The 14,950-nt window shown below is 50.8% G+C and overlaps 5 protein-coding genes across 5 annotated transcripts; 1 reads left to right on the top strand and 4 right to left on the bottom strand.

The window, feature by feature from the left end:
- Positions 1–1,772: 1,772 nt before the first annotated feature.
- On the top strand, positions 1,773–2,783 carry BDV37DRAFT_278097 (uncharacterized protein; the record flags this gene model as incomplete). The annotated part of the gene is made up of 4 exons (XM_032085946.1): positions 1,773–1,811; positions 1,862–1,923; positions 1,986–2,120; positions 2,165–2,783. 4 exons carry the CDS (start codon positions 1,773–1,775, stop codon positions 2,781–2,783), a joined length of 855 nt encoding a protein of 284 aa, XP_031946439.1.
- A 200-nt stretch (positions 2,784–2,983) lies between these two features.
- BDV37DRAFT_236864 (RmlC-like cupin domain-containing protein) lies at positions 2,984–4,381 on the bottom strand. Its single transcript, XM_032080646.1, has one exon. The coding sequence runs from the start codon at positions 4,212–4,214 to the stop codon at positions 3,378–3,380; it is 837 nt and encodes a 278-aa protein (XP_031946438.1). The 5' UTR covers positions 4,215–4,381; the 3' UTR covers positions 2,984–3,377.
- Positions 4,382–4,703: 322 nt separating this feature from the next.
- On the bottom strand, positions 4,704–6,609 carry BDV37DRAFT_293755 (major facilitator superfamily domain-containing protein; the record flags this gene model as incomplete). Its single annotated transcript, XM_032089489.1, has 2 exons — positions 4,704–4,840; positions 4,908–6,609. The coding sequence occupies 2 exons, from the start codon at positions 6,607–6,609 to the stop codon at positions 4,704–4,706; spliced, it is 1,839 nt and encodes a 612-aa protein (XP_031946437.1).
- Positions 6,610–9,420: 2,811 nt separating this feature from the next.
- BDV37DRAFT_109081 (general substrate transporter) lies at positions 9,421–11,724 on the bottom strand. Its single transcript, XM_032078334.1, has one exon. It carries the CDS (start codon positions 11,438–11,440, stop codon positions 9,905–9,907), a length of 1,536 nt encoding a protein of 511 aa, XP_031946436.1. The 5' UTR covers positions 11,441–11,724; the 3' UTR covers positions 9,421–9,904.
- A 1,478-nt stretch (positions 11,725–13,202) lies between these two features.
- BDV37DRAFT_109109 (metallophosphoesterase family protein) lies at positions 13,203–14,864 on the bottom strand. Its single transcript, XM_032078336.1, has one exon. The coding sequence runs from the start codon at positions 14,436–14,438 to the stop codon at positions 13,434–13,436; it is 1,005 nt and encodes a 334-aa protein (XP_031946435.1). The 5' UTR covers positions 14,439–14,864; the 3' UTR covers positions 13,203–13,433.
- Positions 14,865–14,950: the final 86 nt, after the last annotated feature.

The following is a 14,950-nucleotide window of genomic DNA, read 5'->3' as shown; positions in this document are numbered from 1 at the left end:
GAGGTGGCACTGAAGCTTTGGCCGAGATCTCTCAAGTGAGGACACTGTCCCTATGAATCACCCACGGCGATTAGAGTTATGCTTGCGTGTCATTAGGGCCAACTGAATAGTTTCTGGCAGCCTTCGTGAGGTCTCCAGTCTCGGCTGTCCTGGGCATTGGGCTCATCCTATCCAATTTACTAGTCATCCGGTATAGAAACGAGGTAGGCCGCGCTAGACATCTGTCACGGGCATCTAGCAGTTATATAGTTCAACAACATGGCTCTCACCGAGCAATTCCGAGCAAAGATTGACCGTATTTTCAACTTTCGGAATCTCAACGACTTTAGCACGTTGGACATTGTCAGCTACCATTGACCCTCCCAACGTGTAGCAACAACCACGAGATCACACCTCACCACACTATCTAGATAGCTAGTCTTCCAGCGATAATTGCCCTGAGCAGAAAACCTCTGGAAACCTGGGTGCACCAAGCATGTGAAGTATATAGAGCACAGGACTAGGAGTCCGTGATAATGATCACTGAAAAATAGAATATATGTGCTTACAACAGATATCTCACTTGTATCCCCACGTTATAATTTGTAGCCCTTATAGTACCTTATCATGTTTGTACCAAGGTAAGATTTTGCTATGACAGTTGGTTGATTATATTATTTTCATTGAATATTCGAGGCCTAAACGCAAAGGTCTAAATAAAGGTGCCCAACTGTGGCTGCCAGTTGATGTGGCTGAGACAGGGATACGTGGCTCATACTCATCTATCAACTTGCCCCAAGTGCAACAAGGCTTTTCATACGTAGACGCAAATGACCTTGCCAAAGCCAAGCGGTCTCATACCCCTTATGTGTTGCAGGTACTCACTATACAGGTTGAGTTCCATCCTATGCAGATGTTTTGGTATTGTTCTCCAGTCACAGAAGAGGACATTGGCAATCACTTGCTGAAAGTAGCTCCTTGATTTAGGCTGCACCGACGAACTCCATTTTGAGCTATGGGACAGATGTCAATCACACCCCCTCCGTCAAGCTGACTTCGAAATATTTCAACAAACCTGAGCAGTTGGAACAACAATGACGAGTTCTTTCGTTTCACTCGCGGCCGATTTCTTCGTGACCAGCCACGTTACCTGGCCTAAAGTTACGTTCAATTTAATATTGACGAGCTCGAGTGAGTAGCTGTCCGGGCCGCCCAGCTTGTTAGTACTGAGATCCGGCGATGCGTAAATGTTGAGAAATTGGCCGATGGGATATACAATAAGGCTGTACGGTTCACGATGGATAATGGTTTTCAAGCGGTGGGTAAAGTACATAATCTAAATGTTGGTAAGCCGCATTTCATGACCGTCTCCGAGGTTGCCACAATGGATTTTGTATTATAACCTACGCCCTGATGTGGATACACGAGCCAGATAATGGTCCTAGGCTAGACGAGGTATATAATGGGAATACCGCTTCTAAAGGTATTCTCTTGGAGCTCCACGACGGACAATTTGGTGGGGGTGGAGTATACTCTTACCGTGAACATACGCGGTGTCTAATTGAGTATGCTATGGAATTAACTTGATGTGAAAATTAAGATGAAGGTGCTGGAAAGGGTTATATTATACTAAGAAACGTGGGTATGTACCTATTCTTCGCACTACAAGAGTTTATACTATAAACCAGTCCTCGCGGATTCGGCCCCCTGTGCTGAATATACTGATTATTATGGCAGGACTATAGTTGACAATTGCTTTGTAATTAGTCTATTAGTAAACAGACAAAGTAGCGATGCCAGCAGGATTGAAATGGACTTTGATAAAGCCCCTTGTACGTGCTGTGACCTCCGCCATTTCTATCCCACACTCACTTTTTTATAGGGAATACCGCAGAAGACTATGAACATGCCACGGGTTTCCGCGAATTACATTGCATCAGAAACGTATGACAGCTCCCGACCTCCCCGATTCACATCTATTATTCCGGGACGTACCAACCGTCCAGAAACCAGAAGATCCTCGCGGTGGAACGTTACCTCAAATTACTGAAGTTCCTGTTCCCCGAGGAGTCTATGCAAACCTCCCATATCTGGCAGGATGATCTTCATGCAGAGGATATCTTTGTCAATCCTATAGATCCGTCGGATATCTATCGAATTATTAACTGGCAATCGACTGAATTAGCACGTTACATGATCATACTGTTGAACCCTATATTCTTGATTATGATGGTCCACCGCTGGATGGGTTGTTTGACCGAGCCAAACTGGTGGATATTCGCGCACTCTTTTATGATAAGCTGGAGTCCATCGCCAACTATAAGACTATCTCGTTATTCACCAACATATCACTTGTCTCTTTATACGGACACCTGATCCACAAGCGGATCCCGCAACTGTTCAAGGCGCTTGAGTTTCGTGAAAACATGTGTTTTGAATTGCTTCTGTTCGCGCGATACCTTCTACTCAATGGCGAAGCAACTTATTTAGCACTGTTGGCAGATCAGCAGCGACAGAGCTGGAGAGATATTCCACGATTAAAGGACGGTGATAAAAACTCCCTTATATGTTTCTCGGCGGACATGCTACATAGGATCGACGTAGACCATACGGGCGCACACTTCGGTCTTGAGCTAATGCAAGGGGCTCAAGCGATGGTAAGGAAAAAGTTCTTTTACGCGTCGGGACTGGTAAGCCATGAAGAGTTCAGCGAGGCGCAGCAGATTATTCCTCGCGTGAAGGCCGAGTTTATACAAAAGCATGCCCGCAACGCCGACGGGGCTCTCGAGTTAGAACGTGCCTGACCGTTCCAACAATTACTTCTAAATCCAGAGTGCACTATGTGTGAACTGTCACCTAAAAATCGTATTTCGTAAGACATTGGATCATCAGATCATGTTGAATATCATCACAACCAAACATGGCAATTTCAGAATAATGAGAAGACATGTGGTTGAAAGGCACTACTCCTATCCGTATCTTCTAATGTATTTCAATGGGGACTCTTAATCATATTGTACAACTCAATGCTATACATAGTTCTGTACTCCCTTACTTTTCCTCCATCTCTTTCACCCTGACGTCGATTTAGCAAATAACTGCACTGCGTTCTGCTCGGGGGGAGGCGGCTGTCTGGTTGTTTCCGTCATAGCGGTCTTCTCTGTTTGGCATTTTTCTATATGGTTTGTGGTATCTGATTATTTACATCAATCATCACTGTTCGTGTATCCCTCACATCCTGTGGCTGAGAAAAGAAAAGTGTGGTGGCATTACAATTCATGATTGGATTTCCGGCTGGCTGATTGGTTGTTTGCAACCTCGGCTGCCCGCATTGCCCTCTTCCGGCCCGGAAGGTCGTTATTCCGGTCCGGCCCCGTTCGTGCACGGCCTTTGCGAGTCTATCGCGACAGCTTCATGTGGCGGTTGACGTCCTTGTAGAGCAGATAGCGGAACTTGCTTGGGCCACCGGCGTAGCAGGCCTGGGGACAGAAGGCGCGCAACCACATAAAGTCGCCGGCTTCGACCTCGACCCAGTCCTGGTTGAGCCGGTAGACGGCTTTGCCCTCGAGGACATACAGGCCGTGTTCCATGACGTGGGTTTCGGCGAAGGGGATGGAACCGCCGGGCTCGAAGGTGACGATGGTGACGTGCATGTCGTGGCGCAGGTCGTTGGGGTCGACAAAGCGCGTGGTGGCCCAGGCGTTGTTGGTGTTGGGCATCGGCGTGGGCACGATGTCCTTCTCATTGAGGAACAGTGGGTCGGGCATGTCGAGGCCGGCCACCGCTTCATACGCCTTGCGGATCCAATGGAACCGCGCAGTCGCCACGCCCGTGTTGCGCAGGGTCCACCCGCTTTTCGGAGGCAGATACGCATATCCCCCCTCGGTCAGTGTGTGCGTCTCGCCGGCCAGGGTGATGCTGACTTGGCCTTCCACAACAAACAGCACCCCCTCGGCGGTCTCGTCGAGTTCGGCGCGGTCACTGCCACCCCCCGGCTGCACTTCCATGATGTATTGGGAGAAGGTCTCGGCGAAGCCCGAGAGCGGACGGGCGATCACCCACAGCCGCGTCTGCTCCCAGAAGGGCAGGAAACTGGTGACGATGTCGCTGAAGGTGCCTTTGGGAATGACGGTATAGGCCTCAGTGAACATGGCACGGTCGGTGAGCAGCTGCGTCTGCGGCGGCAGTCCGCCGGTGGGTGCATAATATGCACGGATGTTGTTGTCGTTGCCCATGGTTGCGGAATTGTTCGCTGTAAATGACCCGGTAGACTTGTAGATCCAATCTCCAGACAGGCAATGCGACGAATGTCAGCGTAGGGGAAGGGGTGTCCTTCTTAAATACAGCGACTGTCCGGCGTTGACCGATCGCGGGTCAGGCCGACGGTCGCAGCCGCGAGTGGATCCAAAGTCGCGGGATTTCGCCGATATCTCATGCGGGGAACGTTTCTTATCGGCCTTTGAGTGTGATTCTCGTTGGTCATTGCTTTGCATTAGACGCTGTTTGACAGCTCGTTCGGTCGCTCTGCATGGTGGTCTGTTTTGTTATATTCATCGTTTGTATTGTTTGTTGCTAAGTATTTCTACCCTGGATGTTCATTTACACCGCCGTCACACCCTAGAGATATATATATGCACACAGACCATATGGAAATGCAGTTATAACTCTTATCACCACTCCTGTTGGCTCCGTCACTCAATACAACTATAGTCAGTGAACCTTAATTACGTCTCCTTAAAGTACCTAGACTTCATCCGAGCCCAGAAGCTCTGCTCCCTCTTGCCACCCGTCGGGAGTTCGACTGGTTTGCCATCGAGGCCTAAATTGGTCACGGCGTTCTGCTGCTTGCCAAGGTAATAATCTATGGAATTGAAAGATGTAAGCATGTATACCGTCAGGGAACTATAGAAGACCGAGAGGACAATTACCAGGCATCATAAAAGAGCAGAAGATAGATAGCGTGGAGATGGCGGCGGCGACGATGAAAATGATGCCGTTGGTGCGCGCATAAGCTCGGATAGCCCCCTCACGGATGGGGTCATGCAAGTCATACTCGGTGTGAAGAATACTCACGGAACTATAGATCTCCTGGAGTGTACTGTCCGGGGCGTCTGGAAGCTCCTGGCGCATGAACCCCAGCATACGATCCGTCCAGATCGCGGAAGCAATGGCATACCCAGCAGCACTGCCCAGATACGTCCAAAGGAAATAAGCGGCGATGATGGAGGCCATATCTTCGTGAGGCACCGAGGCCATGGCTCCAATGCGGGACCCAAGGGCAGTCAAAGCGCTGGTTCCCAGGAGCACCTGTGAGATGGCCAGCGCAGCCGTGCTTTGTGTGCTGCGCTGGTCGCTCGTGAGGCACGCCGCGTAGCCCACGACCTTCAGCACGGCCCCGATAATCATCTGGGTGCGATAACCGTGGTATCGGACCTGGAGGAAACCGCCAGCCATGCTAAAGACAGTGATGGCAAGGTTCCGGGCACCGGTAAAGACGGTCCAGGTGTAGTTGTCCCAGTCTTTGATGATATAGATATACGACGAGAAGTAGTTGCTTCCCAGTGTGGTTGTCATTTGGTCGAAAAGGTTGGCGCCCAGGGCAGCCAGGAAGACCTTGTTGGCGATGATCCGCTTCGTCATGATAGGCTTCGGCGCGATGTACATCTCAAATGCAACAAATAGCGCGAGAATGACGAAGCCAACAGCTTCCATGGCAATCATGCTGCGGTTTTTCCAGCCATTCTCAGCAGCCTCAGCAAGTGACAGAGGAAGAAGAATGAGCGAGAAGGAGAAACCGAGCAGCACGAGGCCGGGAATATCGATCGCAATCAAACATTGCCAGGCTGTATGTAACGTGCTCTCCTTTTCTTTCTCTGGCGCACCACTCCCCATTCTTCTGATATGGCGAGCTCTCTGCTGCGTCCCGTATAATGCGATGATCGCGGGGATGAGCAGAACCGGGATCATAATAGCGAACATGCCCAGACCCCATCTCCACTGTTCGGGCACAAAGGCATCAATAATGAAGCCATTGGTGAAGGTCGTCACGAGGTAGGGAGCGATGATCATGCTGGTCCAGAAGCCGCGCCACTGCAGGGTCGTCAGGTCGCCCACAATGATTTGGCAGAGGATGTTGAGGCCAGCCTTGCCAACCGCCGTGAGGGCCACGCCAACGGTGTAGGCGACAAAGTTCGTGCAGCTGGCCGCCACCACATATCCGATCACATAGAACAGGAGAGAGATAATGTAGCTGGTCGGACGGGACAGGACGTCGGCCAGCTTGCCGATTACTGGCTTGGTGATACCATTAATCACCGTACTGGCGGTGTTCACCGCGCCCAGCTGGGCGTGCATGCTGAAGGAGGAGGCCGCAATCAGCGTAAACTGTTGGGTGACCCCCTCATCCATGGCATAGACAAACATGGTGAGACCGAGAGAGATGATAATAACCACCAGGAATAGGTGACCGGTCAGACCAGTACGATAAAAGACTTCGTTCAAGCCTGCTACGCTGCTGGAACCTGCGTTCTCACTGTTTGGGGTCTGCTCATCGCACTCCCGGAGGTCGAATTCTTTCCCATGGTGGACATGGGTGGGAGAGGTTTTGATAGTACCAGTCTCCGATGCCATTGGCTGAGGGGATGACAGTACTTGAGAGTTATCATCCATGGATATGATCCTCCGAACGCAAAGACAGACCGGAAAGCGTCGATTTGGGGGCTGTGGCACGGTTCATTGATCGAAAGAAGGGCACGACTGAGTTATTAGGAGCCGGTACTGATCCCTGCCATGGTGAAGGACTCGGCCTTAGCAGTGGAGTGCGTGTGCGTACCCTGATGGAAAGCTCGGCGAACAGGCTACTGTCCGGTGGGCCCGGCCAAGTGCTTGCAGACGGCCGATCCAATGCTAGGAATTCCACTTTTTTGGGTCTTCACGAGGGTATTCTCGGTTGTTCGCGCGGGGAAACTCCAATTTTGTAATCCATTAGTAGTTCGACTAGGATTTTGCTTGCGAGAGTACAGGCCGGCTGATAGCATTGGTAACTTGAGATGGTTAGATATTATGCAAAGCGCCTGGTGACAATCATGCATGAATCAATTTCGCCCAAACTTTAGGCACCCATGGGCCATGGCCCTGTCTGACCTAGAACAGAGATATTGGGCATATCGATAAATGCACATGTCATCATAAATATGAAGAAGTTGCATGGTTCTCAGAAAGAAGAGCTTGCCATGGTTGGGAACTCTTGGGTATTAAACCTAGAGATACGTGATCCTAAATCCGTGGCAATTATAGTGAGCTTTAATAAAAATCCGGCGAGGAGCGATATGGACTCACTGAGCAAAGATAATGGTAGTAGAAAGGAGCAACTGGGCGCTCTCCATCATTTCCCCGCGCTACAGCCCTACAGTATTACGTACAAAATTCCAGGGCCATTCCGGGAACTGACCCACAGCCCACCAGTCAGTTGGATTATGTATAGAGAGTGGCGCTAGTCCGATAAGATAATGGATGTCGATCCATGTTACAAAAGGTGTATCGTGGTGTTGAGAAACGAGATATAGCGCACAGCAATTGCTATTTCTAATCATATTCGAGACATACAACCAGCAAGCTAGGTGCAGCCTAGTAAGAGACCAGATATCAACATGTGCAGACAGATTGTTTGAATCTGACAAAATCAAGCCCAGACTGCCATATTCCTCGTCTTATCACTTCTCCTTCCATAGTCATAATCTTGCCGTGTAGCGTCAGGCTACAGAGGTTGCTATGTGGCATCCGTGACGCGTAGGGAAGAGCTGGCAAGTAATGGCTACAACAAATAGTCAGCGAATGTTGCATTGGCTTATAGGAGATAGCACGTACTCCTCCTAGTTCTTTGGGGGACAGTTGTTAAGGGCCACACAGCCAGACTCTCTTGTAACCAAAGCTGCTCTCTTTTCGGGGCAGGTGTTCAAGACGATACAACCTGCCTCTCGCTCGGAGAGGCCATTGAAAAGCTCCCGCTTTTCAGGACATGTTCCAAGAATGATGCAGCCCGCCTCTCTTTCCGACAGACCTGCAGCCTCTCCTCGCTTACCAGGGCAGTTGTTCAGCGCTACACAGCCAGACTCTCTCTTTTCAGGGCAAGTACCCAGAATGATACACCCTGCTTCCCTCTCAGAGAGTCCCATAAGCGCTTCCCTCTTTTCCGGGCAGTTGTTCAGGATGATGCAGCCTGCTTCCTTCTCAGAGATGCCCTCGAGAATTTCCCTCTTACCGGGGCAATTGTTCAGGGCAACACAACCGGACTCCCTCTTTTCTGCCGGCAGAGCAACGACAAGGGGGGTCACCACTGCAAGAAGTGTAAAAAGACGCATATTGAAGTAGAAGTAAGTGGGAAATGATAAGGTGACAGAAAGGAAAGTACGGTGGCAGCTCGTTTGCCTGGTGTACAACATCGCCCCCGGTGGGCAATTTATACGTAGGAGCGGAAGCCAGTTCAATACTTGACCTTGCTTGCTGATAACCGAAGGATGCAAATAAGGTTCTAACAAGCCCTGCCAAGCACTCTAAAGCTAATCTCCGCATTTCACGTCAACTGCAACTGGGCCAAACCTGCGGAAGGGGGTCCTAGATTCATCATTCTGAGGCCGAAGGAGCATAGTAGCAAGCCACGTGGTTCTCCATGCGTGCGGAAGCATAGATTCTAGCAGCGGAGTGCGAAAACTTTCGCTGGATAACTTGGGATATCGGACTTTAGTAGTCACCCGCCTCCGTGGTGATCATCATGGTTGACCGGAAAGGATTCATCTATTTCCCGGTGGACTGATAGACGGATGTAACATCGGAACAGTTGGCAAATATTCGCCATGTCAGCAATCCATGTATCAGCCAGGCAATGCTTCGACCATGCTCAGTTGCGCAGGATGTGAGTACCGCCTCATCACCGGTCTCCGGAATGTCATTATAGCCCGATTGAAAGGGGTATCGATAATGAAGTCGTCACAAACCCACCGTGAGCGCCCAATAGATGCATCCCAAAGTCCTTCGAGCCGTCCGAGTCATTAATAGACAGTAAGCGCTAGCCTGGCAGGATGAATATCAATCATTGATTCATTTTATTACACTTATCCACAGGCAGAGCATGCAGGAAGGCATCCCCAGGCCAACATTGGGGATTCAAATGATCCAAAAGTATGCATAGTGAGGAGGCAGCCTTCAAAATCCCTGCCCGTAGTGATCAAAAAACTTTAGTTCCTTCCATCCGCGATGGTACCCTGTAAATATCCTCTGTGTGAGAATATATAAGTCTGGGCATTCCAACAAAATTGTTGTGGAGCCTGCAATCACGTTGGCAAAACAATATACACGATTTAATATTTGCAATCGCATAGGAAAATGAAACATATGAATGACGGCGAAAGGAAACCTCGCGGAGGAATAAGAGGCAAGATGGAAATGGAGACTAGGGGCCGAGGCAGAGTTAGATTTAGAATATTCCAATTCTATATCGAACAGAGACCCAGGCCCATTTGAATCATTGCTCGACTTTTTATCAATTTTTCTGGTGTCTGTGCACCAAAATTAGCCATGTCATATGAAGCCAGTTAGACGTTTGTTGGACCGAGAATTCTGAGTTAGGATAGGGGATCAACAGCCAGCCGAACGGATTTACAACATCAGCGCCCTTAGGTTTAGTGTCTATCGCCTCTTGGGCTGATTCGGGGTTTTTTCTATAGGCACAAAGTAGGAGTTTCTTTTCCGCTGGCTTCGTACCATCAAACCCACGCGTAGATATAGACAAAGAGAAAGAAAGCAATACATAGATAGAGAAAATAATTCAAAATATAGTTCCAAGATCAATGCAATATAATAAAGGTTAGAATATATCATTCGTCGTCACACCACCGTTCCTATTAGGCCAGGTAGCTGCTCTCATAAGTCATACCGTCTCAATCTGCTCATCCTGGGTGCCCTTCTTCTTCAAATCACCCCCATCGTCCGAAGGAATAACATACGTCGCCCACTCGCGAACTGGAACCCTATCCTGGAAGAGCCTCTCAATATCTGCATTACTCCGCCCTGCAGTCTCACCAACGCAGAACCACGAGTACGCCAGTAAGAACAGCGATGTCCCTCCGTATACGAATCCAATCATCGGGCCTAGGTTCGCCGTATAATACATATAGGGGCTGGTGAAGACCATGAGCCAGACGGTGACGAAGAACACGCCCATCGCGCACGAGGTGATCTTGTTTCTGTTCCGGCCGACGGACATTTCCGAGGCGATGGAGTAGGAGAGGGTTCCGATGGAAAAATTGTAGAAGATGATGTTGACGTATGCCAGGACAACGATGCCAATGCCAATGCCACGGCTGAGCGTGCCATCATCGGCCTTGGTAGTTCCCAGACCGCCAACGGTGAGTAGTGAGATGAACATCCCGCAGGAGCACACGAGGAGGTTCGTACGACGCTTGATCCGGTTCCCAAGGACGACGGAGACACCGACCGTGATGATCTGCAGGACGTAAATGATTGTGTTGATAGTGAAGGGGTCCGCCACACCGATAGACTGTGCGAAGACGACGCCGTAGGTGTACCAAAACTGGATACCATTGATTTGTTGGACGAACATGACACCACAGGCGTAGAACAGCTTGCGGCGCTCGACAGGATCGGTAATGAGGGAGGCCCAGGTGGCGTCCTTGGCCATTTCCTGTTCTTGTTGGACTGCGTCCTCGATGGCTTGGATATCCGCGGACGGGTCGTAGTCCGGCATGCTGCGGTTAATCTTGTGGAGGGACTTGATCGCTTGCTCACGCTTGCCCTTGGACATGTACCAGACTGGGCTTTCCGGGGTGAATGGGAGGCAAAGGAGCATGATGCCGGGGAGCACGACGAGGAGGCACATGGGGATGCGGTAGGACTGGGAGCTTTGGATGCCTTGTGTGCCTTGGTTGACGCAGGCTCCGACTAGTTGAGAGATGGACTGCATGAATTGAAAAGACATGAGAGCTGGGCCTCTGATAGCGGATGGTGCCACCTCTCCGATGTAGATTAGGCAGGTGGCAGTGAACTGCCCGACACCGAGACCGATCAGGACACGGCTGACGTAGAAGACCGGGTGCGAGCCAAATGAGCAGGCTTGGACGACGGCTCCGACAACGATACAGATCGAGGCAGATAGGAACACGGCACGGCGACCGAAAAAGTCATTGATGGGGGCGGCGGCAAGTGCACCGGCGAGTTCTCCCACATAGATGATACTAGCAGACAAGGACAGGAACGTTGTTCCAAGCGAGAAGGAGCCATCTGAGCCTTCCTCTCCGTAGTCCTTAGCGAACCATGTCATACCCTGAACACCGGTATAGTAGATTGTATCATATCCATAGCAAAGGGCCCCAATGGCAGCCACCAGACAGAAGGCGATGGCCCGTCGATTCGACTTCCAGTCGATGTTGAGTTGAAGGCCTGCCATGTTCGGCAAGACCAGAATGTACTGTAGAGTCGGGAGGCCTGGGACCAAGAGAGCTCGACAGTAGAGCCAAGAGATATACAGGCCAGAAATGATTAGCAGCAATGATCGGGGCTCAGGTGGCACCCTTTATACCTCCTCTCGCTGGGGTGAAAAGTTTAACATGGCCGGGGTAAACCTCCACGGGGTTCGCAGACACACATCCTGCGTCAGGGCGTTGGAGATACCAAATTTCCCCCACTTCGCACGACTTCGGGGCTCTTAGCTCCAGTCAATGTATAGGCCAAGACATCCCGGATTGCTCTTTTCATGGAGACCTAAGTGCAACCCACATGCCGATCTTTCCTATCATGGGATGATGGAAGACCCCCACCCCGTGGATCGGGCAGGATTCCCGAATTTCACGAACGTAGGCCCATTTTTTCCGAAGAGCAACTGGGAAATAGTCATCCAACAAGCGGAGTACAAGACACCGGGCCGGCACAGCAGCAGGGTTGAGAGTCCCGAGTTACTACGCCAAGCCATGCCCAGCACCGTACGGGATTCCGCCGAGCACGGCAAACCGTATAAATGAAAGTGATTCTCCAGCCGAACGGCGGATCGAGACTAGGAAAAGCTTCGTCCTCGTCTGATAGAGCAGGGTACTTGAAATATTGTCGGTATGTCGTCTCAGCTTCGTTGAGACTTGGGGAGATGCGTATCTCCCCTTTACAAACCCAAGCCTGTCCCAAACTTCAGTCCCCGCTGCCAAGAGTCGGCACAGTGAGCGCGCTCAGGGCTCATTTGCCGGTCCTCCCAGGTTTCTCCGATAATGACCCGGGGGGCGAATATCTCTGGCACGTATCTCCTGGCCCACCCAGCCTGGGCACCCCGTAAATTCACACCTCCAGGTTCACCACCCAGATGTGATCCACTTGTCGCAGCCATGACTCGTGGGGGTGCTCGTGTACTACTCCGGAGAGGGCAAAAGTCTCTTCTTGGCGACCAGAGTATGAGTCTGATCCTCTCCTTAATTAGTCGTTGTAAACCACTCGGTGTATCCCAGAGCCTGTCCAGAGCGAACTCGCTCAGGCTTCGGCGCGAATGCTTTCAGATATAACTTTCTAAAAATCAGAGCACACATCTGTCAAGTGCTGCAGGACCCAAAGAACTCTGTGAACCGTGAGGCGGGTCCTGAAAGCAGAAGCGGGGGTCAATCTCGCCCGGCTTATGGGTTTATAACATCGCGTCTAGCCCGCGCCAGGACATCCTCAGTGTTGCCCACGGTTCGACCGCTGGGCAGCGAAAACAGGTCGATGGGTTGTACATGCTCAAGCTGCAGCGCTTCGCCTGTTGCTTTGTCTTGCATATGAATCGCCGAGTACTTCAGAATGCAGCAATTAAGAGTCCTCGAAGGCGCCCGCGGATTGATACATCCCAGTGGATTGACAACCTAATAAATCTAAGCAAGTGCCCTCTTCTGCTTGTACAGGACCCAACAGCTCAAGAGCATAGCAGAAGTTGGCCGTCACCCCCCAGCGTGTTGTTTTGGTAGTTGCCCAGACGTTGATTTTAAATACTTTCTATGATCCGCCAGTGTCTATTGGAATCGCTTACCCATCGGCTAAAGAAGCCATATTTACACTTGGCCCCGGTGTATCCGCGGAGCCCGTTCTCCAGCCGACGCCTCCAAGCGCAGAAGGCCTAAACTCACTGAGTCTAGTAAGAAGCCATGAGCAGCCAAATTGTGTAACGAGGAAAGTGGTAGACGGACCCTCACCCGTCCTCAGTAGTTGCAAATCTACGCATACTGGAAATAACGAAAGAAAGTCAGTGCGTCTTTTGTGGTTGCTAAAAGTTGAGCGACCGAGAAGATATAGGAGGCGCCGAATCGTTCTGATATCAGGGCGGCCATCGATTCACTTGATTTGACCTGAAGTAACACAAGACACGCATTGTCTTAGGTCGGCATAGCTGCAAGTCACACTGGGTTCCAATCCAGTGATATGGCCACTGCTTATGCTGTTGGGGCAACAGGCGTGTCAGCACATTTGACCTGCACTACTCGATGCTGAAATCCCGTATCGGTTGACTCCACGATCAGCGCGCTAAGACTGTAACCATATAGACACGCGGAATCCAGTCCGATTGAATGGCTGCCCAGCTGCAGACCACGTTTCGCATCGTGCCCAAATATCACAGTAGTTCGGGTAGTCAGTTGGTCCTGCCACTGATCCCAGTGAGTAGCCCAGCCTTCCTCTCCCGATGCTTCCGCCGGCACGAAGGTGCCTTCATCGCCTGGCGGGTGAGTGACGCTGCGCATGTGCATTACAGCATGGGGATCCTGCTTTTCCAGCGGGACACCAGGGGTGAGACCAGCATGTACGACAATAAGAGTTTCATTTAGGGAAGATGCTGGGTGGTACGGCAGCTTGATGCGCAAGATCAATGGCAGAGCAGCGAGCCAGTCGAGCTGGGGCGCCGAAAGCGCGCGGGCTGTGCTGTACGTTGTTTCGCTGTGTCGTGTGTGAAGACTACCTTCGGGAGGTGCGCCTTTTTCAGGGCCGTCGGATGCGAGAGTCTCGCTAGGTGAATCAGCTCCCGAGGTCCCAGGTACCTGTGCGGTACCGCTGGATACGCTTCCAGCATGCATTGAGCTGTCTCCTCTTGTGTTGACTTCCACGGCAGCATCGAGGACGGCATTGTCATGGTTGCCTCTCACGGCGGTGGCGCCCAACTCCATGACCAGATCGATCACACCAGGGCTGTCCGGCCCTTTGTTGATCAGATCACCAACTAGTATCAGATGGTCCCCTTTGTCCTTATCGAAGCCGACCTTTTCTAGAAGTGCCTCCAGAGATCTTTTCATGCCATGTACATCACCCACGATGACTAATCGTCGAGTAGCAGATCCCTGGTCATTTTCCGCGGACGATACGAGTTGCGGAGTGAGACTGCTGGGCAGGTCTGATATAAACGTGGTGATGGGGAAAACCTTGTCGGCATTTGCTGCAGGAGTCATTGTTGTCCGTGTTGTCCGTGTTGTCTGTGTTATTCCTCGTCCTCAGTGGCCAAAGGGAACAAATTGCACGCGGCAGCTGGAAATGGACGCACGTGATCGACGGACTGATCGGGTTAAGCGTATTCCCACCGTTCCAACATCGGCAACAGACGACCTCTCCATATCTCCCACGAGTACTATCAAGACGTCTGTCTTGCTTGGTTCCTTTTCTTTGGATATGACTAACATTCTATTACGTATCATTCACAGATATAGATACCCACACTGCGAGAAAGAGAGGACAGCTTGAGAACAACTGTGCTAGGCGCGCTTTTCATTCGTGATATATTATGGACAGAACACGGAATATCTGGGAGCTGTGAGTCGGTTCAGCCGACATGCTCGCCTTCAGTGCCAACCCTTAAATAAGTTCGAAAAAGCATTTTCAATGTGTCCGGTACTACACGTATGATATATATAAGGAGAAACAGAGCAGATGAGCCGATAGCAAGTGGTCTAAATCTCGTCAACAC

Source organism: Aspergillus pseudonomiae (genome assembly GCF_009193645.1).
Source record: "Aspergillus pseudonomiae strain CBS 119388 unplaced genomic scaffold BDV37scaffold_3, whole genome shotgun sequence".
NCBI classification, from domain to species: domain Eukaryota; kingdom Fungi; phylum Ascomycota; class Eurotiomycetes; order Eurotiales; family Aspergillaceae; genus Aspergillus; species Aspergillus pseudonomiae.
The sequence above is the reverse complement of the archived record's forward strand: the minus strand, read 5'-3'. Positions and strand labels throughout refer to the sequence as shown.

What these genes read in the sequence shown, in the direction of transcription:
- BDV37DRAFT_236864 (XM_032080646.1), bottom strand. Translation starts at nt 4,214, where the DNA reads ATGGGCAACGACAACAACATCCGTGCATATTATGCACCCACCGGCGGA.
- BDV37DRAFT_109081 (XM_032078334.1), bottom strand. Translation starts at nt 11,440, where the DNA reads ATGGCAGGCCTTCAACTCAACATCGACTGGAAGTCGAATCGACGGGCC.
- BDV37DRAFT_109109 (XM_032078336.1), bottom strand. Translation starts at nt 14,438, where the DNA reads ATGACTCCTGCAGCAAATGCCGACAAGGTTTTCCCCATCACCACGTTT.